We start from the raw sequence: 26319 nt of genomic DNA, 5'->3' as shown, positions 1-26319 counted from the left end.
TATGCGTGATTTCAACCTTTTTGTCCTAGGACTGTCACCATTCCATGCATTTCGACCAAGATTCGACAGTGTCGCCCCATGTATATGCGAGCGAAACCGAAAGAATTATAGAGATTGCTGACGTTTTTCTTACGCACACTACGTCGCGTATACGTATACACGAAATGTTTTCATGCTCATGCTAACAATTTTGTTGATATTTTTTGCGCTCCGCTTGGAAGTACCGGAAAATTTTGATTCTTTTCTATGTTGTAAAAATAAACCGCCTATTTACATTTCTGACAAGTTGCAACTGAATGCTTATAATTGTTTTAAAATAACCATTTCATGACCAACTAGTTTTATTGCGCTTACTCATAAAGCAACAAAAGGATTTATTTTTGGGTTTTATAAGGGCAATTCATAATACTTTATTTTATACTTCAAAGCAATCATAAAACCTTTCATAAGTGAAAATAGCATAAGCATCAGTTGGTTTTTAATTAGCTTTATAGGGGTTTTGTAGCTAGCTATAAGAATGTTTCATGACTTGCATTGTATATGACCGTCATAAAGCTGTAGGTAATGGTTGCAGCTGCAATAAAACCTTTATAAATTTTGAATATAGCCAAGCAGCTCTAGAATTGTTACTTGGGTAGATTCGCTCGGTGGAGTAAATTTGAAGATGAAATTCGCTTCCGATATGGAAACCCTAATCGTGACAGAGGAATCAAGGCCCAAATTCGTGACTTAAAACAACGGAGAGGTGAAACGTTCGTTGCGCGTGTAACAGAGATTGAGAAACTCAACCAATGTTTGCAGCACCCTTTCTCGTCGAGAACATTATTCGAACTCGTTTGGGAAAATATGCGTGCCCACTACCGATCAAGTTTATCAGTAATGGACATATACGATCTTGAGCACCTGATTGAAATTAATCATAAAATAGATGCACGTGACCCTAATTTCTATAGGTCACCAAACAACATGAGAAACGATAAACATCATATTGAGGCTGAGGATTCTTGCAGTGAGTACATAGAAGAAGAGTACACAGAAGAGATCCAGAAAACGCAGAAGAATAGTCGACCGACTTTGCCTGGAAGGACTCAACAGAATACGTCTTCTAACCAGCAGACGGGACAAAGACGGACAGAACCCAATAAAATGGCCTGTTGGAATTGCCAGAAACCTGGCCTCGCCTGTAAGACCGATTCCCGATCAAGGAACTGTAAACCGAACAACCGACAACTATTCACTATTTGAAATTCGCGTAAACCCTGGTTCATGCCCTCACATTAAAGTTAATGTTTTAGGCACAGAAATAACTGCACTATTCACCCCGTAACGTGGGTAGATCACCTTTTCGTGGTACGTTACGGAATGTAAGATCTACCACCGATTCCTAGTCCAGACTACTTCAAACTAGGGAAACAGGATTTTTCAGTAATCCAAGGAACACATCTTAGTCCTTGTTACTTTTTATGCTTTGTTGATAGTGACAAGACTCGGCTTTGTCCACCGAGGATGATCTTGAAACAAGGAAAAAATGTGTTAGTTAGTGATTAATCATCTATGTGATTCCTAATCTTGAATTCGTTGTTCCCTAGTTTGAATTGGGTTCTGATGCATGGTCATTATCGGTGTCTTTGTTTAATTTTCCAACACTCCGAAGGGTATAAATATCGGGACCTTTAAATTAGAGTCGGATCCTTGCGATAAATGCAAGAATGACAACTGCAAAAAAAAATCGAATACTTCATCATTTCTCAATAGTGATGGAGTAATACGACATGCACTAAACTAAGGACACGGGATATACTACAATAGATCAAATTACTGGTCGCAGTGGTGTTAGGTCCCGAACAGAGGAAAAAAACTGCACTATTGGATTCAGGAGCTGCGGTCAGCGTTATGAGTTCAGTCAGCCTTTTAGAATCCCATGGTTTTACTATACCTAAATCAAATATTAAAATTTGTACCGCAGACGACACTAAGCACACGTGTTTGGGTTACGTAAACATCCTATACACACTTGGAAATAAGACAAAAGTAATACCAACTTTGGTCGTTCCGGAAATTCGACAGCCGCTTATTTTAGGAATGGATTTCTGGCGTGCCTTCAAAATATGTCCAATGATTGCTTCGCACAATAATAATTCAAGATTTAGAGCTAACGTGGACTTCAAGTTTAGCAGATAACCAAATTAATTGCCTGAGAGTAGAAACGGACTCTTCTTTCTTTTATTTAACGTCGGTCTCTGTTGCGCAATCTAGTGCCAATCACCGACGGACATCGATTGCCATCCATTGACGGCAATCGAATGTGCAGGAAGGCAGCTTCCACACCTGCGTAGGATATCGCACCCATTCAACACATATGGGCCGGGACCAACGGCTTTACTTCCCTTCCGAAGGAAGACGTGACCAGAGATTTGTATGCCTCAGAAAAAATCCCACCGACCTCGGCTGCGAGAGAAACGGACTCAATCGTCGGAAATGAAGATTTTATATCACTCTCAGTTCATCTTGTCGAACCGCTAGAACCAGATATAGCTTTTAAATCCAAACCGGAGGAAGATGATTCGTTGGATATTCCAACTTTGGAATTATCAGAAGACCCTGCTAAATACTTTGAGAAACTTTGATTGCACCAGCTCAGGCTGTCAGGAAAAACAACGCTCATTGAACATGAAATCGAACTCGTTACTTCTGTTTAATAATCCTTCTGGAAAAATGAGGGATCTTCTAATGTATCGTTATTCACCGAAGATTTGGGAGAAGATCGAAGAAAAGCTGGAACGGTGGAAAAGTTTACGTGTGATAGAGGAATGTACATCGGAGTTCGAAAGCTCACTCGTGCCAGGAAAGAAATGATGAAATGATGATGATGGTCCCACCTCTTACCCCTACAAAGGTTTGAGCTGGACGATTTATCTTTAAGATAATTAAATATGACATTTTAACCAGGTTGGCAAACAAAATCGAACTGGTTTCAGTTACAGATATAAATTCCCTCTAGAGTTTACAGTTGCTTCACAGCGATATAAATGTGGAAAAGCTCAGGCGTCCACCTCTTAGTTCACCTTTTTGTCCACCTAAAATATTCATAAGTATTACAAGCAATCAAGAGTTAATGAACAATCAACAAAGCATCCTATTACACTAGCAACCCCGCAATCTGATGCTATCATAATTTTCAGTAATGTCAGGAATGCTCACGAACCCCTAATATTTGCCAGAAAACTTACTACTAACTCAAGGTATCTTTCAAATAAGCTTCAAAATCGCATTTTTTTTTATCAAATGTTATATTCAGTCCTCTATATCCGTAATACGCGCGTGAGGCTCAAACCTTTGTAGACTACTTTTTTTTAATTAATCTACTTTTAAATCAAATATTAAAAATTCATCATCACCCTCGTGGCAAACAGAAATAATTTTTGCAGTGCTACAATAATTATTAAAAAGTCGTTATGACAGCTATCCATATAAAATAATCCGTTAGAGATAACTTCGTCAAGATACATAATTTGTCAATTCATAAAAAAAATCACTGGATAACTGTTCAAAAGACAGTTTTAACGTGTGAAATGCAGTGTCTTTTAAATTCTGTAAGTGTTGCTGAACGTTTGATATGTCTAGGCATCGAATTGAAAACATTTATTCCTTTATAATATAATGAATTTTGTGAAGCACAAGTCAAGAAATTTCAACCGCGTTTCTAGTATTATATCTATGAAAGTCACTTCCTCTTTCAATTCGATCACACATATATCGAGGTAGCAAACCGTTAACTACTTTAAAAATGAACATCATAGTCAAATATACAATTCTTTGCTTCACCGACAACCATTGTAAGGCGTCTAACATCAAAGTTGAGGAAGTGAATCTATTACATCTCAAAATCAAACGCATTATTTTATCCTGCAAGCGCTGTAATCTCGATATTTGTGTTTCATTGGCCAGAAATAAATGGATGGACAAAAGTCTAAATGAGGAGAGATGATTGGTATAGCTGTATTTTACTGGCAATAGTTAAATCGTTTTTCAGTCGACATAGAATTCCATACTTTTTGGCAATTTTCTTGATGACATTGTCAATGTGAGAGTTGAACTTAAGTGTGTCATCAATAATCACGCCAAGATATTTAATCTCCCGAACGCGATCAATAGTCTCATTATCAATTACAACAGAGACGTTCTCATTTACTCGATTCCGTGAAATTACCATAAATTTAGTTTTACTTGTATTCAATTTTAACTGCTTATACTTCAACCATCTACTTAGAGAACGCAAATCTTCATTCAAGTGTAAAACGGCATCATCTAAATCCTTAGCTGCAATGAATAAAACAGTATCATCTGCAAAAAGATTAATGTGGCAAAATCGTAAAACACGTCGCAAGTCATTAATATACATAATAAAAAACAGTGGCCCTAATACACTTCCCTGGGGCACTCCAAGGTTATTCCCCACGGGACTGGAAACAGAATCATTAAAAACAGTCCGTTGAGTTCTGTCAGAAAAATAGTTTTCAAACCATTTATATGCAGTACTCGTAATTCCAAAGCGCTTGATTGATCTTAACAATAAGGGCCTAGAAATTGTTTCAAAAGCGCGTTTAAGATCCAAAAAAACAGCAACAATCGTATCTTTACACTCCAAGTTATTTTTCCACTTCGCTAATACCAAATTCAACGCGGTTTCACAAGAATGACCTTCCCGATATCCCGATTGTTCTGGTATCAACAAACTATTACTATTTAAATACTCCAACAGCTGGCCTTTAACAACAAGTTCTAAAATTTTCTCTAATGTGTGCAACATGTTGATGGGACGAACGTTTAAAATCGCCAAATCAACCGTGTATGATGTGCTCAAACGTTCCAGCATCTTTTTAAATAGGGACCACTAAGGATTCCTTCCAAATTTGTGGCACATGGCCAGTTTGTAATGATTCATAAATAAGGTTCAGCAAGATGTGGCCAATGACATGAAAGCAATCTTGAATAACTCTAGCATTAACATTATCTACTCCAGCCGATTTTCCTAATAAAAAACAAATAAATCTAAGTTCATCTAATGTAATTGGGTGCAAAACTTCAAATCTACAACTACTATTAACTGGCTGTTTTATTTCGTCAGGTTCATCGACCAATTCAATGGATTGATTAATCAATGAATCAGTCCGCATCGTGGTCTCTTGCCGTGCGGATCTATTTGCTTTTTGCTGAAGGAAGTGTTACTACTACTTAAAGCTACAACAAATTTAAACAGCACTTTTCAGTGCTCAACCTGTAAAAATTTCTACCTTATTCAACTTTATTCCTCTTCGATCCTTGTTTGGACCCTACCCGAGGTAATCCTTCTTGGATATCGATTTGGAAAATTCCTCTTTGATCCTTCAGATTCTTATAGTAATCTGCTTGGAAGTCGATTTGGATAAAAATTTACTGCCGCCATGGCGCCTAAACGCAAAAGAAAGGGGCAAACTCTTGACCCCCCTTCTGAAGAAATTAATTTGAGTAATCAATTTGATTTGCTCACGGATGATGAGAATGATCCATCATCCAAGAAAAATTCTAGTAAACTTTCCCGGCTTAATGCCAAGAAGGAAAAGATTTCCCCTATTGTGATAACCACTTCCGATTTTCATGCTCTTCGCATGGAACTTTTGAACTTCGTGAAAGTTCAGTTTTCTCTACAAATTGGACGTCGGGGTGAATGCCATGTATTGGCTGAAACCTTGGACGGATTTAAATGTCTTCTCAAGTATCTTACTGAGAAGAAGCACATTTTTTTTACTTACGACACCAAAACTGAACGTGTGTTCAAGGTTGTCATGAAAGGACTGCCCAGTGGTGAATCCCTGGATCAGATCAAAGATGAACTGGCAAAATTACTTGGAGTTGTGCCACTCCAAGTAATCAAAATGAAAATGAAATCCCGTCCTGGCGATTCGCGCAACGGGATTTCTAATGATTTTTATTTAGTTCACTTCAAGTCTAGTGAACTAAACAACCTTAAGGCCTTAGAAAAAGCTAGCTTTATGCTCCATGTCCGAGTGAAGTGGGAACACTTCAGGAAGACTGGAGGAAATTTCCAAAACCTCACTCAGTGCCGTAAGTGCCAGGGATGGGGTCACGGAACTAAAAATTGCTACATGCCAGCTAAATGCATGAATTGTGGTGATTCCTCTCACGCAAAGGACGACTGTCCTGTGAAGGAAGATCCTGAGAAATATAAATGTTCAAATTGTGGTGAAAACCACAAATCCAATTTTTGGGAATGTAAGACTCGCAAACCGATCCTACAATCTCGTTCTAACCGACAGGTAAGAAACGCTCCACGTTTCCGACCAGGTACAAAATCCTCTACTGTTAACAACGGTCAGCGAGGAACAAATTCTACATTCGTACCCGTAGGTACAAATATCACCCCTGCTTCAAATTTTTCATCTGTACCTACTCCCCTCACTGCTAAAAATGTTCAGCGAGTTAATGGAGCTACCTATGCTGCTATTGCAGCGGGTAGAAATCAAAATACTAACCAAAGTAATTCTAACGGAAATTTTGACAATTTTGACTTAGGAACCATTACTGCCCCTAAAATGGATTTTTTACAGAAATCATTAATTGACATGAGTTCTGATATGCTTGAATCTAACTCCATGTGTGATGCTATTCAAACTAAAGTAAAATTTGTAAATTGGAATGCTCGATCTCTTAAAGATAATGAAGACGAGCTATTTAACTTTTTGAGAGTTCATAACGTGCATATTGCCGTTATAACTGAAACGTTCCTTAAACCTGACCATAAGGTTAAGAAGGACGCAAATTACTTGATTTATATAAATGATCGTCTTGATGGACCCTGTGGTGGCGTTGCCATCATTATTCATAGACGAATCAAACATAAAATTCTTTCTTCATTTGAAACCAAAGCTTTTGAAACTTTGGGAGTTTCTGTTGAAACAAAATTTGGACAACTTACGTTTATAGCTGCCTATTTGTCATTCCAATGCGTAGGCCAGAAAAAGAATTTTCTCAAGGGTGACCTCCAGAAACTTACCCGTCCTAGGTCTAAATTCTTCATTATTGGTGATTTTATTGCAAAACACCGCTCATGGAATAATGCTCAAAGCAATTCCAATGGTAATATTCTGTTTGATGATTGTTTTGCAGGTTATTACACTAATCAATATCCAAACAGCCCAACATGCTTTTCTTCTGCAAGAAATCCCTCCACTATTGATTTGGTCTTAACTGATTCATGTCAACTTTGTAGCCAACTGGTTACCCATGCTGACTTTGGTTCTGATCACCTTCCAGTAACTTTTGAAATATCCCAACAAATAATTTGTAATCCCAACAGCTCTACTTTCAATTACCATAGAGCTGATTGGGAGCAGTATCGAACATTTATGGAATATAACTTCGATCCAAACATTCCTTTGCAAACCAAAGATGAAATTAATTATGCTCTTGAATCTCTGACTACTTCTATAGTTGCAGCAACAGCTGCCTCAGTACCAAAATGCGAGGTTAAATTCGAATCAATTATAATAGACGACGATCTTCAGCTCTTGATCCGTCTTAAAAATGTCCGTAGGAGACAATATCAAAGAACACGCGATCCTGCTATGAAGGTTATCTGGCGGGATTTGCAAAAACAAATTAAAAAGCGATTCTCTGCCCTGAGGAACAAAACTTTTGAAAATAATATTTCTAAATTAGACCCGAGTTCCAAACCCTTTTGGAAACTCACAAAAATTTTGAAAAAACCTCAAAAGCCTTTTCCAGCGCTTAAAGAAGGTGGTAAAATTTTGATCACAAATTTGGAAAAAGCTCAGAAACTTGCTAAGCAATTCGAGAGTTCCCATAATTTCAGTTTGGGTCTTACTAGTCCTATTGAGAATCAGGTTGCTCGGGATTTTCTGAATATTTCCTCTCGGAAAAATATTTTTGATGATTCCTGGGGGACTGATTTGGACGAAGTAAGGTCTATAACTAAAAAGTTTCAAAATATGAAAGCTCCAGGTGATGATGGAATTTTCTATATCCTCATCAAAAAACTCCCAGAGAGTACCTTGTCTTTCTTGGTAAAATTATTTAACAGATGTTTCCATTTGGCATACTTTCCTGATAAATGGAAAAATGCAAAAGTTGTTCCAATTTTGAAGCCGGATAAAAATCCAGCTGAAGCTTCTAGCTACCGCCCAATAAGTTTGCTTTCTTCAATAAGTAAACTTTTTGAAAAGATAATTTTGAATAGAATGATGCTTCACATCAATACGAACTCAATTTTTGCAGATGAGCAGTTTGGATTTCGCCATGGGCATTCAACTACTCATCAACTCTTTAGAGTTACCAATTTAATTCGTTCAAACAAATCGGAAGGCCACTCAACTGGAGTTGCTCTTCTAGACATAGAAAAAGCATTCGACAGTGTTTGGCATGAAGGTTTGATTGCTAAATTGAAAAAGTTTAATTTTCCACTTTATATTATTAAATTAGTTCAAAATTATTTAACTGACAGAACTCTGCAGGTAAATTATCAAAATTCCAAATCTAATCGACTACCTGTTAGAGCAGGAGTTCCTCAGGGTAGCATTCTTGGGCCTATATTGTATAACATTTTCACTTCGGACCTCCCTGAATCCTGAGGTGCTACAAATCTTTGTTCGCTGATGACACAGGCATTTCCGCTAAAGAAAGAAGTCTTCGTGTTATTTGCAGCAGACTGCAGAAAAGTTTAGATATTTTCTCTTCTTATTTACAAAAATGGAAGATTTCTCCCAACGCTTCCAAAATTCAACTTATAATATTTCCACACAAGCCTAGAGCTTCGTTTTTGAAACCTAGTAGTAGTCACATAGTCACTTTGAACGGAGTTCTAATTTCCTGGTCAAACCAAGTGAAATATCTTGGATTAATACTTGACCAAAAATTAACTTTTAAAGATCACATTGAGGGCATTCAAGCTAAATGTAACAAATATATTAAATGTTTGTATCCTCTTATAAACAGGAAATCCAAACTTTGCCTGACGAATAAACTTCTAATATTTAAACAAGTTTTTAGACCGGCCATGCTTTACGCTGTGCCAATATGGTCTTGTTGTTGCACTACCAGGAAAAAAGCACTTCAAAGGATTCAGAACAAAGTTCTGAAAATGGAAAATGATTTTGAAGTTGCCTCCCTGGTACAGTACTACCGAGGTACATAGAATTTCGAATGTTGAGACTTTAGAACAAATGTCCAACAAAATAATGAATAATTTCAGGCAAAAATCGTTGCAATCCTCAATTGCAACGATAAATTCCCTTTATACTTAGATAAGATTTAGTTTTAGTTTTTAGTTTTAAGATATGAATTGTTAAAAACCTGTTTAAAATACTTAATTGCCAAGACATGAACAATGTAAAAACACTTAGATATATATCATAACAATTAAAGCTGGTACGTTACTGCAGTAACTGGAGCACCTAGGTTAAAAATGAAATGTAATTTATTTTGAATTTGAAACAAATAAAGGGTTAAAAAAAAAAAAAAGATTAATCAATGAAACACTGTCTACAAAATAATCATTAAGCTTAGCTGCAATTACTTGTTCTGACTGTTCTAATGTGCCATTAAAAGTTATGGACCGCGGTTTGCAATTACTAGGTTTTAATAAAGATTTAAAATTTTCCATAACTCTTTGCTGTTGTTTTGATGCTGATCAATCTTCCTTTGAACATATTCACAACGAGTTTTCTTTATCGATTGTGAATACTTATTACGCGCGATTGTGTACCTATTCCAATGATTGTCATTATTAGATCTACAAAACTTTTTGCACCATTTGTCCCCTTTCCGTTTAAGACGCAAAAGATCGAAATTGTACCAGCTGTTCGAGTTCTTCAAAGAAACAAACTTTTGCTCAACTAGTTTTTTTTTCCTTTGGTTTGTTTTTTCCGTCGATCTTGTTTTCCGTGCTGAGCACCAATGCTACCGACGTGCCAGGAAGGCAGCTCCCACACCTGGACCCTACCTATCGACCCTTCAACTCATGAACCGGGGATTAACGGCGTTACTTCCCATCCGAAGGAAGGCGTGATCAGAGATGTTATGCCTCAGAACATCCCGGCGGCGCCAACTGGAATTGAACCCAGGCCTGCTGGGGTGAGAGGTAATCACGCTTACCACTACACCACCGGCGCCGTTGCTCAACTAGTTGATTGGTACACGTTTTCAAAGCGTTATTAAGAACAGCTGTAGATTCATCTACGTTACCGGCCGCGAATGGAAAATCCACGCTCCTCTCAACAAGATTCGAAACAGCTTGCTTCGAATATTTCCTCCAGCACTTGAATTTTACAAAATTATCGTTATCGTTAACATGATCTAAGACATTAATCACTAAGGTCTCATGATCGGTTATTTTCAAATCAGTATCCGTAACTGAACAAATGGAATCAAAATTGGAATAAACGTGGTCAATTAAAGTTCTACTGTGCCAGGAAATACGCGTATACTCATCTACTGTTTGCTTTAAATTAAAAAAAAACTCAGCTAAACGCTTCAAATGATTGGAATTATGGTTATCACGCCAATTAATATTAAAATCACCATCCAATATATTCAATTTACTAGAATCAAGGAATGTCTTAAGCCAGTTCTCTAAAACTTCAACAATACGCTGGTCACTAGAACTGGGATAATGATACAAAACACCATAATTACCCATCTTCATGCCACGTACAACTGTAATGCCCAAGAACCAGTTGCCATCAATAACTTCGTTGGGACGAAGGTTGAATTGAACTGATTCTTTGACATAAATAGCAACACCGCCAGTGTGTCTAGAATGTGGTAAACAAGCACCAACAATATATCCCGGAATACTACACTGATCAAAAGCTTCAGTTTCTACAATATGAGTTTCAGATAAGAAAACTAAAAGAGGACGTTTTTCCTCGACCACCTGACGTAATGCTACGTAGTTTGTTGACAACCCCGCAATATTCAAATATAAAAAAATCGAATTGATTCACATTCCTGGAACTTGGCTGCTATTTATTTAAACGCAAGCTGCTTTTCTTCTGATCAAAAAGTCTTTTAAAAGAGCAAACATTCCGAGCTAAATGCGGCATGTTTGACGTGCAAGTTAATTTTTCGTTCTTTATTCATTTTCAAACAATTAATACATTTAAATACAGTTGACGTACACTCCGACGTTTTGTGTTGTTGGATGCACCTAGAGCATCTATCACAATTTTTGCAATCCAAATTCTCCACATTTGAAGCATCTCAACACATTAATCCCGGGAACTATCGAGCACCGAGCAAACCCTACATTTACTTTTTTCGCACATAACAAACATTTATACGTATCGACATCGACTTCAATAACAACACTAAACTTGTTATAAGTGAAGCGTGGATTTTCAAAAAAGTTCACTACTTTAACATCATTTATAGCGATGTCTTCATTTTGACTTTTTAAGTAGTCAATGAAGACATCGCTCATGCCCACTATTTTCAATCTTGACACCGAAGTGGGAACAACAGCACAATATTTTTCACCCAGATTGCTTTCAATACCAGTTTTTACATCATTCAGATTAGCTCATGTTGCACACTCAACAATAATACAGCCATCTTTACCATTCCTAAAATTACTGATTTTGTGTGTTTTTGGATTCAACTGAGTTTTCAAAAACTTACGAGTATCTTCGCAAGCTTGTTTAGACTCTTTTGGTTTGATCACAATGACCGGACGAGTCTTACGATTACTCTGTTTGTTACTGTTACTGTTAACGTTACTGTTACTGTTAATGTTACTGTTACTGTTACTGTTACTAATATTTTTACTTTTACTTGCACGACTAGATCTTTTTACAACATCCGCAAAACTCGCATTTTCTTGAAAAACATCATCAGTCGAATCGTTGTCACTATTTTGAAATTTACGTTTTTTGCGTCTGGGATTTCGGTCCGATTCAGAATGAACCGTCCTAGATGCACCATTCGTTGCAGCTAAATTTTTTTTTCGTACTAATTTCTAAACATGAACTAGTCATCGTATTCCATTTCTCACTAATTAATGTTTCAAAGCAACTTAAAGAATCGTTCAAATTTTGTTGCATTTTTTCCATACCAATTCTCAATGCGTTGTCTAGCAAACAGGAAGATACGAGTTTGTCTGGAAAGAATAAGAATTAAGAAGAATTAATTCAGTAACCAAAAAGGTCGCGTATCCCATGAGTAACATGTCTGAGATATTTCATCGTCTTCAAAAGGCGAAGAATTTCAGTATCGTGGATTTAAAAGATGCATACTTTCAAATTCCACTGAAGGAATCATCAAGGAATCATTATACAGCTTTCAGGACCCCAAAAGGTCTGTTCAGATTCAAAGTCGTTCATTTTAGTTTGAAGAATGCTCCCTTCACAATGAACCTTGCCATTGGGTTTGATCTTGAGCCTTTCGGTTTTGTATATTTGGACGACATTATTATCGCAACCGATACACTTCAGGAACACTTTCGCCTATTAGAAGAAGTGGCTCGTAGGTTGAAAAGAGCAAGTTTAACGATTTCGGTAGAAAATAGTCTTTTTTGCCGGAAACAAGTAAGGTATCTTGGATACATACAAACGGAAAATGGTTTATCAATTGATAGTGCCAAATTGGAACCAATACTGAACTTACCAAGACCAACATCCATAGGGGATGTGAGGAGATTAATGGGCCTTAGTCACTTGACAGCAACGATAATGGATTTACTCAAGAAAATCAAGAAATTCAATTGGTCAAGTGAGGCAGAAAAAGCATTGGATGAACTGAAGTCAGTGTGTCTTCAGCACCTGTCTTAGCGAATCCAGACTACACACGACCTTTTATTATTGAAACTGACGCCTCGCAACTTGCAGAGTTCAACGAAGGAAAGCGAATAATTGGGAAATATTCAGCCACAGAAAAGGAGTGCTTAGGCGTACTGCTAACGGTTGAGATTTTCAGGCACTGCATCGAAGGATCAACGTTTACAGTAATTACGGACTGTAAGAGCATCACCTGGTTGTTCACCATCTCGGCTGCAAACGCTAACTTGAGATTGCTTCGTTGGGCACTAAAATTGCAATCATACGATTTTGTATTGCAATATCGCAAAGGAAAAGATAACGTGTTAGCAGATTGCTTGTCTCGTATCAATTCTATCCAAATAGCTGATGATGATTCAATGAACTAGTCGACAAAATCTTAAAAAGTCCTCACGATTTTAAAAATTTCAAAGCTGCATGAAACAGGATTTTTAAATTTGTAGAAGAATCAGGGAAGTTCAGGGATAAACGATTTGAATGGGAATACTACCCCCTGAGGTAGAGAGGATTCCTTTGATACAATCTATACACGATTCAGCTCACCTTGGGTACGATAAGACCCTTAATGCACTTAAGGAGAAGTAAAAAGTACTGCAAAACTTGTTTGGCTTGCAAAACGTCAAAAGGAATCAATATTAACCTAACTCCATCTAAGGGATCGCAGAAAAAGTACTGTGATTTTCCGTGGCAGTTTTTAACATTACATTATGTTGGCCCATTTCTTTCCTCAGGAAAAGGAAAATGCACATGTCTTCTGGTGGTTGCAGATGTTTTCTCAAAATTTATCTTGGTCTAACCATTTAGACAGGCCACTGCTTCATCACTAGTACAACTTCTAGAACAAGCCATATTTCTTTTGTTTGGAGTACCAGTGATGATGTTAACCGATGTTAACGGTTCACAATTTACATCCAAAGAGTTTGCAGCACTACTGAAGCAGTACGGAGTAAAGCACTGGTTAACACCTTCGTACCACTCACAAGTAAACAATACTGAAAGGGTAGGTGACAAAAGCGGTATTGGTAATGGCGAACATTATAGTTTATTTCGCATTACTGTGATAAATATTCAATTAATTAAGTGTGAAATTGAGCTTGTGCCGCGGTAGAATTAATCCTACGCGTGCCCCGTAGTGATAATTTATTGGATAAGTAGGAGAACGGTTGCTGCTGCCGCTGGTTCTCGTTCAATTTTTGTTTTTTCATTCGCCCGGCAAGCTATTTGGTACCCTTTTAGTAAGCTACGGCATTGTAAATTTCTGCTTTCGTTTGTTTTTACATGTGTCTCTGTAGTGTTGCATGTAAAGTTTATGTGTATAGGTGATATCCCAAGTTTTATCACGGTTTTAAAGCATGCTACAAGTCTAAATTATAGTCTGCAGAACCCTCATAAAACCCCAATTGCTACTTGGGATATGGCTGAGTGTGCAATATTTAATTTGGGGAATTTGGTAAGTAATTTGCCGGTTATCTGTGTGGGTAAGTGTGCTTCAGAAGCTTATAAAAAACAAGGTACATACTCTCATTTGCGTTCCAATAAGAATGCACCGACTTATCAGGTTGGAGAGATGGTTTTGAAGAAGTGTACGATCCAATCAGACAAATCGAAGGACTACTGTGTGTAAACTAGCACCAAAATACACAGAAGCATGTGTAAAAAAAAAACCTTAGGAGACAGTTACGACATAGTGGACAAAGACGACAACAATTTAGGAATATTCCACGCAAATTTTTTGAAGATATTTTAAGTTTTGGTGTTACAGCAATGACACATCAAACACATCAGGAAAAATCCCCAACAATGATGGTAAAAAAAATGGTTCATATTATGCTAGTGTTGGTAAAATAAATACATTGTAAATAGCCTACCCTTAGCGCCTTTCATCGTAACAAAATTTGGGAAATGCTACTTAAAATCTACGTTAGTTAATTAAAATTAAATTGTAAATAATTAGAATAGAATCGCTTACCAAAAAAATCAGCATCGGCATCGAAACCTTCCATTGTATTTTAAATTAATCCTTCGATATCCTGTTTTGATACAATTGTTTATCTAATATCAACTTCTCTTGTGATTCCTGGTGGTAAAATCATCAATATCCAGTAGCATCAGTAGTTCATAGTCCATATTCAGCAATAATATCCATCATTAAGCCATAGTCCGTATTCAGCAGTCCACAATAGACGAGTGCACGGATGGATTTGAGTTCACTCACTCGATAAAAAGTGACACAACAGCAGGGCTCTGTTTTCTTAAAATGAACACATGAATAATGCTCGCGTAACATTTGAAAAGGGTCTATCAACTTTTGTAAATAATTTGCTAGGTCCTTTTCACGAGAACCGAAGCACGTCCACGTAAACCAAGAGCACTATCACTTCACTACGAACCACCTTTGAGTTCGGACGCGCGTTCACAGCGTTCTTGTATATATTTTACCATTCAAACTTTATTTTATTTTTCATACCTTTTAATAACTAACCCGTGCGCGAGCCCCGCGTTAGCATTTTAGAGTAGCAAATTTTTACTTTTTTTTTGTATCATCCGACGCGAGTGCAATGAAGTGCGGTATCGTGAATTGCGTGCAAAATGACAATCGTTTCCTATGGCGCTGCCATGGTGCCTGCAATCGGACTTTCCTCGCAGCTTGCGTAGGCGCACAGCGGAATCATGAAGAAATATTGCGGACCTTCATGCTGCCTTTTTGCCAAAACTGTCAGGAAAAGTTCACCGCTGAACTTAACATGAAGGAACTGTCGAAGTCTTTCCAAAATATCACGGAAAACATCGGACATACATTGGCAGCAAACCACAAACTCCTCATGAATTTCAAAAGCCTAAGCGCGACTCATGACGAAACGCTCGACCACATTGAGAAAATGCTTGTCGACGTAAAACAAGCCATTTCCAACCTCGCCAGCAAGACTAGTTCCACTGAAATAAAAAGTAAACTATCAGCACTTTTGGACACACCTCCAGCAGACGCCTGTATCGCTGTAGAAAAGGCGGTCAACTCGGCAGCAACAGCAGCAGTAGAAGCCATCACATCAACAACAACAGCAACAGTGCACTCAATTGACCTAATTCCACAATTAATTATGGAAATTAAGAACGACTTAGCGGACTCAAATGCTATTCTAGCTTCCGATGTAAAAGCACATATGGAAGAAATGGCAAAAACCTTTTCTGAAGCAGTACATACTTGCAATCCAATTGCATGTAACAACATAGAAATTGAACTGCAGAACGTCGGTGACGAACCAGCTGGCGAATGCTAGGAAATAAAAAAATATGGAAACGCGACTGGACTGCATTTGACACCAAACAGCGTTCCCGTCGCCTTCAGGAAAAAGAAAAGGAAAAAGCCAGACGTAGGCGAAAGCAACGAAAGGAACATCACCAGGAAAATTCATATCAGTACAACAACAAGAACAAAACAGACAACTACAACAATAACAACAACAGCAATAATAACACCACCAACAACAACAACAACAACAACAACAACAACAACAACAACAACAACAACAACAACAACAACAACAACAACAACAACAACAACAACAACAACAACAACAACAACAACAACAACAACAACAACAACAACAACAACAACAACAACAACAACAACAACAACAACAACAACAACAACAACAACAACAACAACAACAACAACAACAACAACAACAACAACAACAACAACAACAACAACAACAACAACAACAACAACAACAACAACAACAACAACAACAACAACAACAACAACAACAACAACAACAACAACAACAACAACAACAACAACAACAACAACAACAACAACAACAACAACAACAACAACAACAACAACAACAACAACAACAACAACAACAACAACAACAACAACAACAACAACAACAACAACAACAACAACAACAAAAACAAAAACAACAACAACAACAACAACAGCAACAACAAAAACAACAACAACAACAACAACAACAACAACAACAACAACAACAGCAATACCAACAATCATAGCAATGGAATAAGAACGTCGACACTATATGAAGTGGTTCACACAGCAATTGAATTCTCAATCTTCGTACAAAATTCTTCTTCCTCCAGCGACTGGGAATACGAGGAAGTGCCGGAATACCATAAAGTAAATTACGAAGAAGCCAAACGTAGACTATGTACAATAAATTGGCAAAATTTAAGAAGTATTGAAGGAAATGTCGATACTGAAGTAGAAAAATTTCACTCAATTCTTCAAAGCCTAATTTTAGAAACTGTACCATCAAAAAAAAGAAGACGAACACAAAACAATAAACTACCCGCATGGTTCAATCCACAACTGAAAAATTTAAAGAATAAAAAACAGAAAGCTCATAAACTATACAAAAAAGAAAAAACTGAAACCAATTTGCGAAACTATCACAACTTATGCAACCAATTAAATACAGCCATCAACTCTGCATATGAGGACTATAACCGCAAAGTCGAAAATGAAGTCAAATCATGTCCTAAGAACTTTTTTAATTATGTGAACACGAAATTAAAAAGCAGCAATTTTCCTTCGCGAATGAATTTGGATGCAAATGTAGGTGAGAAATCTTCTGAAATTTGCAATCTCTTTGCAAATTTCTTCCAAGAAGTATACACCACATTTTCCGAAGAAGATCGTGACCGCGATTTCTTTGCATTCATTCATGAAATTTATAAAAACATCTCTGTCAACCAACATTCTCAACATGAAGTCCTCAATGCACTAAAAAACTTCAACGCGTCGAAAGGGTCTGGACCTGACGGCATCGCACCCATATTTTTGAAAAACCTTTCTGAAGAACTCGCATTTCCTCTAGAGCGTCTTTTCAACATGTCTCTGAAAAATGGAAAATTCCCTGAAATTTGGAAATCATCTTATTTGGTACCTATTTTCAAATCAGGTGCAAAATCATACATTCGAAATTATCGTGGAATTGCTATTATTTCTTGCATTCCAAAACTTTTTGAATCAATCGTAAACGGCAATATTTTTCAGTAGGTGAAAAATCTAATTACAAGTAAACAGCACGGCTTTTTTAAAGGTCGCTCAACTACCTCTAATCTTCTAGAATATGTATCTTTCATTATTAAAGCGTTGGACAGTGGCAAGCACATTGAAGCGCTATACACCGACTTCAGTAAAGCATTTGGCCGCATCGACATACCATTATTAATCCTCAAATTGCAGAAAATAGGAATGGAGCCTGGACTTTTGAATTGGCTTCAATCATACCTAACACATCGTAAACAAATAGTTCGCTTTCAAAATAAACTTTCAGAGCCAATTTCAGTCACCTCTTTGGTACCCCAGGGTTCTCATTTAGACCCACTTCTTTTTATTTTGTACATAAACGACATTTCCTACATACTTAAAAAAAATAAAATTGCTTGTATATGCAGACGACATGAAGCTCTTTATGGAAATAAGTAATTCTAGCGATGCAGAAGAATTCCAGAATGAAATCAATATATTCCACACCTGGTGTAGTAAAAGTCTACTTCAACTGAACATAAAAAAATGTACTGCAATAGCATTTAGCAGAAAAATTGAAACACCGCATATTGAAATATCATTAGGCAACCAAATAGTAGAAAAAAGCAAAATTGTAAGAGATCTAGGTGTAATCCTAGACTCCAAACTAACTTTTATAGAACATTATAATACTATCATTAGTAAAGCAAACAGAATGCTAGGCTTCATCAAAAGGTACAGTCGTAATTTCGAAGACCCATACACTATTAAGCTATTATATACCACATATGTAAGGCCAATTCTGGAATACTGCCACCTAGTATGGAATCCATACATTTCCATACACGAAGAACGCATAGAATCTGTCCAAAAACAATTCCTTTTATATGCTTTACGTAAATTGAATTGGACTGCATTTCCATTACCATCTTATGAAGCGCGCTGCATGCTCATCAATATACAAACACTTAAGGAGCGCCGCCAATTTGCAATGGTTTTCTTCATCAACGACATTATTTCAATGCGCATAGATTCGGCAGAAATTCTCGCACAATTAAATTTTTACACACCTTGTCGATATCTTAGAACACGCAATTTATTTTCAGAAACATCGTACAGAACAAACTATCCCAATCAATCGAATGATGCGCCTATACAATTTGCATTGCGGAACTATTGACATCACTATGTCCAAGCAGCAAATAAAAACTAAGCTAAAACAGAATAGAATTAATGCATAGTATGTAAGTAAACATTGTAATAATCATTGTATGTAGTCTACACTGGCTTGACGAAATGGAAATAAACTATCGGGAAGGGGAGAATTTCCCCAACCCGATGGTGCTGTGAGTTTGCGTGGAAATATTCGGTTCGCGCGAAAAATACTTAACAAGTTTTGTGTACAAAAGTTGATAGGCCCGTTTCAAATGTTACGCGAGCATTATTGATGTGTTCATTTTTGGTAAACAGGGCCCAGTTGTGTCACTTTTTGTCGAGTGAGTGAACTCAAATCCATCCGTGCACTCGTCTATTGTCGTTTTCGTTTTTGCGGTGTAGCTACACCGGTGCTACACTGCCGTACACCGAAATAATTGAGGGTGTAGATATAGGATGCACTTTTGTTTACAAACAAATGATGTTGAGCTGTCAAAGACTCATGCTTATTCCTGCTTACACTACACCAGTGCTACACCGCAAAAACGAAAACGACATATGGCTCCATTTTGATTGTCATATCATTGTAGTTCAGTTTCTTTTGTAGTCCTTTTTTTAAATTTTGCATCCGTTGTTCCGATCCAAACCGATTCCAATTCAACAGCGTTGCCGTCTGCGATGTCCAGTACATATAAATAGAAGAATTAAAACCAGTTAAATACGTAATTAAAATAAAATTAGTAAAATAAAAATACTCCCCCGGTTTTCGATGCAATCCGTTTAAGTTTGATGAAAATAGCCGTCCGTTCAATAAATTCGCGTACATTCCAACATTGGATTTTTGCACACGTTTGCTCTCGTTGGTTTGGATGACGTTTGTCAAAACGGTAATTTTTGTTCTTTCAATAAAAATCCAAATTTATGAAAATCGGATCTGACGATGTTGAGAACGAGCATTTTGAAAAATTAATTTCGTTGTACAACCCGTAAAGTACAACGAAATTACAACAAAACTTAAGTAAGTTGCAGTTGAAAACCACTTAGCCACCATCGTTCTGCAACATGAAGATTTGTGATGTCAGGTGCATTGATTTCTAAAATTGTTATGACCTTGTGATAGTAATGTTTCTGAATGTTGGGTGAACTTGTCTGGAACCTAATTATGAATAATAAAGGAACTGATTTTCGAATTTCAAAAATTTCACAAATGGGAGGATTCTGAATTGGTGTGAATCTCCCAGCAGTAGACTGGCCCACATTTATACAGTGGATTTTTTTTTCATTATTTTCATCGGGCCAACCTCTAGATTCGTGCATTAGGTGAGAAAACCACTCTTTGAAAATTTCAGCTCATTTGTATATAACACGAGCTGGCGCATTTGATTTAAAATTGTATTGTTCAAATGTATAGAGAAATAATATTCCTTCATTCTTTCGTGCATAAAACTGGTTCAGCAAACCCTATTGAGCTCAGAATTTCAGCATACGTAGCTTAAAATATAAGCAACAACTTTGCTGAAGATAGCATCACGATTCAAGTTAGTTCAGATTCGTGTCTTATGCTGTGATATCCACTCTCTGAATTTTTCAGCTCTTTTTGATGTTACACGGGCTGGCGCTTTTGGTTTAATGTTGATATAGAAGATGTGGTTGAAATTTTCATATACAAAATGCTCATATACATTCAAAAGTGAATCTCTCAATAAATCTAACTGGATTCATGATGCAATCTTCAGCAAAGTCGTTACTCATTAACTGAACTACAAGTTTGAATCTAGTTTCGTTGTTTTATTATAATTATTTTTTTTTTTCGGGTCCACAATACCAGAAAACGTGAACATGGGGCATCTTCTTGCTAATTATTCAGCTGATTTTCTAGCGAAAAACTGGGACATCTGGAGCTTTAGATGATCCTGGAAGTGACGGAAAGTTCTTGTCCTAGTAATTACAATGTTTAAAACCCTATATATGTATATGTATGTATACACCAACTCACTTTACATTAGTATCCAAAAATATGGATTTCAGATTCATAGTTCAAATAAATCCCTGAATGCAGCTAACTCAGTGTGAGATCGCAACCAAATGAGGTCACATTTTGTGAGAATGACCAGGACCTGATATAGAATCGATTGAAGCAATATAGATATTTTGAACCACCATCTGGAATCAATTTTACGCTTTTTTTTTATCTACGCGGTTATCGAATTTTACGCGGCATTATAACTATTTACCTACCCTCTTCAGATCATTCTCTAGCTAATAAATTATTACACTAAAGCTTCATGTTAGATAGTGTTCCAATTAGTGTTACAACTCTTGACCGTTACATACGGTACCCGTTCTGCTCCATTCCTCGCTATACGTGTCCTGCAGCAGCTTGCGGAGGATGGACAAGATCGAATATTCGGTTATCCGCAAGGACGAATCGTTGGAATCAAGGAAAGCATATTTCTACTGATTTCTGGGCCTCCATCAGTTTAGTCAGTAAAGGCGCAGCTACAAAGCAAGGCCATGATGGAGGTGGCTGGGTTCGATTCCCGGTCCGGAATCACACATTTACTTGTGAAGAAGTAATTTTAAGAGTAGAATACGATTTCGGAATCGCTTCAATTCAATTAATGTCTCAAATTTACTTGTGAAGAAGTAATTTTAAGAGTAGAATACGATTTAATTTATACCTTTCCGTTTCCACCATCTTCGTTGACACGGCTATTACTGCGTTTATCCCTGCGTTTATCACTCAGCACATTATGCCGAAATTAGATTCGGCACTGCTTGGGCACATCCATCGGCGGGCCTTCGGCACAATCTCGTAGGCATTGGATTGTTGCAAATAAAATGGGAGTACTGCTGGACAACTGTCATTGAAATTTAGCACAACATTACGTGCTGTTTGACTGTATGTTCAGGAACATCCTTTAGTTGAATTTCCGTAGGAGCTCAGACCAGCAGTTCACTTATAGATCTAAACACGAAATGTAGGTTCTAGGGTGAGCTCAAGAGGACTTAATCAGACCCCATTAGTAACCTTAATTCAAATAATGCTGCAACTCACACTAAACAAACTACCGAAGTCATATTCATCATCCTCTATAGTCGGTCTCCAAAAATGTTCCCCACCGTTCGGCCGCTGATAGACCGTTGTTTTTCATAACACAAAAGGCTAGGCTTCTGGTCTACCTTTGAGGGCATTATAATACCCTATAACACAGGACTTTTATTATCCTATGAACACAAAACACCAAAATTTCGAACACCTACCACTTCCCGCGACATCCTCAATCCGATTTATGCTTGCGATTTCAAACCAAAACATTCAAGGTGTCAGAAATACCGGGTTGCCGGGATGAATTTTTACAAACAATCGCAGCTTGCTCTATGACCGGCAACATCGGCACACCTGCGGCACACATGCAGTACACTGACGAAAAAGATGACGAAAGATTGGTGTGCGGAGTGACCTACCCCTTGGTTTATCCTCCTCTACGCGGTTCACACGTCGACGGCTACAGGTCACCGAAAAATGCCCCAGCTGGCCACATGTTTTGCAATTTCTGGTTAAGCCTGGACATTGTTCGTTATGGTGAGCCAGATGATTGCAACGTGAGCATCGACCACGTCTGCCCACGTAGCCACCGCCTCCACGATGATCAACTGGCTATGCTTGTTCGAATGTTCTCTAAGTTCGGTTTACCGCTGAAACTTCCGTAGCCTCGGGGGGAGCTCTCTCCGGTTCGTAGGCCTCGCAACGTGTTGCCGATTGAACAATAAAGTTGGCGTCGTATCCAAACATTCTGGCCGTCTTGGCTAGTTCTTGGTTATTCATCCCCTTTAGTAGCTGAGCACGTACAAACTGAATCTGGTAATTGCCCCCATATCCGCATAGCCTCACCTTATCTGTCATCGATTTTAAGTAATTGTCGATGTTTGCAAAGAATTTTTCGTTTCAACCAGGATCGTCGAGACTTGATCTCAGCTGTGCGGCCCGTACAATGCCTTGCATTTGCTCTCCAAAAGAGAGAAAAATATTTGAGAGCGAAGCAGTTATTTCAAAAGTCTCAATGAACCGCTTCCAGGCTTCCCACATTTTGCTTGCCGGGATGTCTTTTGGGACTGGTTTCAACTGCATTGCCCGGTGCATGATTTAATTCAAATAGCTCATTGGAATCCTCTGGGTCCGTAGGAATATTTTCAGTGAATTCGATGAGACACTCCTCGCCATTCGCTTCGCCAATCGCATTTGAGTCACCCACTTTCCATTTGGCTGATAGCTATAAAATACGCGGTAAACGAATTGCGTTACTAAAATCACCATAAAATCAAGATATAATTTTTCATATTTGTTTATCACCCCAACTATTAGAAACGGAAGAAAAAAAGGGACCAGAGCTCTAATATTCAGGAAAAAAAACAATGTACAGTTTCATGTACGGCAATGTGGTATGAAAAAAATATACGTATTAAATAATTTTACATAGTTATACCGTTATACTATTTACACATCAGCGCACCCACCAAAAAATCCGGCTTCCCTTTATCATCCACGTTTCTGTCTTGTGGGGAAACTAGCACTAGCTTGTGATCATTCCCTAGAATAGACATTAGCATGTCGTGTCATATCAGATTCGAGTTTGTTGACAGACGTTTACCACTTGGATGGTTGCGTCTACGATGGATGGATGACGATTAGCTGATTGCGTACCTTAGTGTTCTAGATACACTTCTACAGTTATTTATTGAGAGCTTTCGATGCCTGTACCATTTTTGCATTAGTATAATTGTGTGGCATACAATCATACTCTATCCCAAGGGAGGACGAGAAATTTTCCAACCCGAAAAATTCCTAGACCGGACCGGGAATCGAACCCAGCCACCTCCATCATGGCCTTGCTTTGTAGCTGCGCCTTTACTGACTAAACTGATGGAGGCCCAGAAATCAGTAGAAATATGCTTTCCTTGATTCCAACCAGCATAAGAGCTGCGCTGCACATGGTTACAATCATGCTATGGTTTTTTTTTTTCATCATCATTGTTTCAGAGTTTCATCGTCCTTGCGGATAACCGAATAATCGATCTTGTCCATCCTCCGCAAGCTGCTGCAGGACACGTATAGCGAGGAATGGAGCAGAACGAGTACCGTATGTAACGGTCAAGAGTTGAAACACTATTTGGAACACTATCTAACATGAAGCTTTAGTGTAATAATTTATTAGCTAGAGAATGATCTGAAGAGGGTAGGTAAATAGTTATAATACATGCCGCGTAAAATTCGATAACCGCGTAGATAAAAAAAAGCGTAAAACTGATTCCAGAGGGTGGTTCAAAATATCTATATTGCTTCAATCGATTCTATATCAGGTCCTGGTCATTCTCACAAAATGTGACCTCATTTTGTTGCGATCTCACACCGAGTTAGCTTCATTCAGGGATTTATTTGAACTACTAGCTGAGTGCGCCCGGTCTTGCTCGGGATTCAATATTAGCTTGAGTTTATGCGCCGATTTAAAAACATGCTATATTGTACGTAGCCCCCCCCCCTATTATCTAAGGGGCTACCCCCTATGATTATCTCCTTATACCCCCACACTCACCCCCACATGCCTAATTTGGTTCCATTTGCTTGATTAGTTCTCGAGTTATGCAGAAATTTCTGTTTCATTTGTATGGGAGCCCCCCCTTACAGAAGGGGGAGGGGTCTCGAACCATCATGAGAACCTTCCACTGCCCCAAAAACCCCTGTATACAAATTTTCACGCCAATCGGTTCAGTAGTTTCCGAGTCTATAAGGGTCAGACAGACAGAAATTCAATTTTATATATATAGATGAATCTGAAATCCATATTTTTGGATACTAATGTTAAGCTATGAATTTTTAAATGTTTTTTTTTTCAGACGATGTCCAACTTCTATAAGTAAATCCCAAAGTCTACCTCCTAACGCATCAATCGTTAACACCGAGTTAAGTTGTTTGCGAATTTCACCAGAAGAGTTAGCCAATCAAATAACACTGTTGGATTTCCCCGTATTTAAAGCAATTCAATCAGACGAACTAACCAGTTGCGCATGGAATAAGAAAAACAAAATAGAACTCTCTCCGAATATTGTGGCGTTTACCAAGCGATTCAACCATACTATCTTTTGGACTGTTCAGGAAGTTTTGAATGGAATATCGCCGAAAGAACGAGCCGAAATAATCAATCATTTTATAAAAGTAAGTGAATAATATATTATTTTACATAATTATGTTACAAAAGGTAGGAATAAGAACAAAAACAAATACTAAAAAATGTCAAAACGTAGATTGAATACAGCAATAGTGCCGCATAACAGTCTTATGTTGTCAGGATTAAATTCCCGACAATTAAGGCCCACGCACATTAGATCCGGATCGGACGCGTTGCGGCAAAGTCTGTCAAATTTACGTCAACGCAATGCAAACGGATCGCAATCGACACTTGTTCACGGTAGATCGCCATAGTACCAATTATGCTAAATTTGGACCGGTAAATCAGATGATGACTGTTTATAATTATCATTGTGAAATTAAAAATTGACCTAAATATATCCTCAACAGAACTAAAAATATATTTCAGAACCCTGCGAAGTCATAGAACTTAAGTCCTAATGTTAATATGTAGTCTTCGATTTGATTGATTGACGAATAAATAAATAAATACGTAAATAGGTAATCTACAGGACATGGGACTGTTATGCGATTAGCGGCAGAATAGTGCATGTACCAATTACCGCTCACTTCTATGAAAAACTTAGAATTTTTAAATTCGAAACATCTCATGTGGTCTGTTTTCTTTCTGCTCCTCTGGCAACATAAATTAGAAAAACTGCAGTTTTTAGGACCAATGCGCAGTAATAAAAAAAAAATGAACTACTTCGCTTGATGGTTGTAAGGAGAATGAATAATAATATATTGCATGCGTTATACAATTCATACAATAGCCTACTGCTACGTAGGTACTGATTGATGTCACATACTAACACTCCTCCTCGATCTTATTCGGCAGTAATCCTAACTGTTCTGTCAAAGTTCTAATTCTGTAATGTGGCAAGGGAATCGTTATGATATCGGCAATCATATTTTTTGTTTGACAGCATTCTATTCTAATCAGTTTATTGACTTGCAAATCCCTAACATAAACATATATTGTTTAAATGTGTTTCGAGCGATTCTTAATTCAATCACTATCACAGTATTCAGGTACCTGAACATCCTTTTCACTTCCTGACAATCCAGTTGCGTTGGACAACTCGACTTCTGTGCCTCAATCGATGTGCTAATCACTATGTCCTGACGTGAAT

The 26319-nt window shown here is 37.7% G+C and overlaps 1 protein-coding gene across 3 annotated transcripts in view; it reads left to right on the top strand.

Moving 5' to 3' along the window:
- Positions 1-26319, top strand: part of RalGPS (Ral GEF with PH domain and SH3 binding motif) — a 156688-nt gene that overhangs the window by 61699 nt on the left and 68670 nt on the right. For all 3 annotated transcript variants that reach the window (XM_065238291.1, XM_065238292.1, XM_065238293.1), the window contains exon 4: positions 24895-25213. In XM_065238291.1, coding sequence (XP_065094363.1) covers positions 24895-25213 — 319 coding nt within the window. The remainder of the gene's footprint in view (positions 1-24894; positions 25214-26319) is intronic.

Source organism: Ochlerotatus camptorhynchus, unplaced genomic scaffold (assembly GCF_037179485.1).
Source record: "Ochlerotatus camptorhynchus isolate MF236.1 unplaced genomic scaffold, CSIRO-AGI_Acam_v1.1 ptg000749l, whole genome shotgun sequence".
NCBI classification, from domain to species: Eukaryota; Metazoa; Arthropoda; class Insecta; order Diptera; family Culicidae; genus Ochlerotatus; species Ochlerotatus camptorhynchus.
The sequence above is the reverse complement of the archived record's forward strand: the minus strand, read 5'-3'. Positions and strand labels throughout refer to the sequence as shown.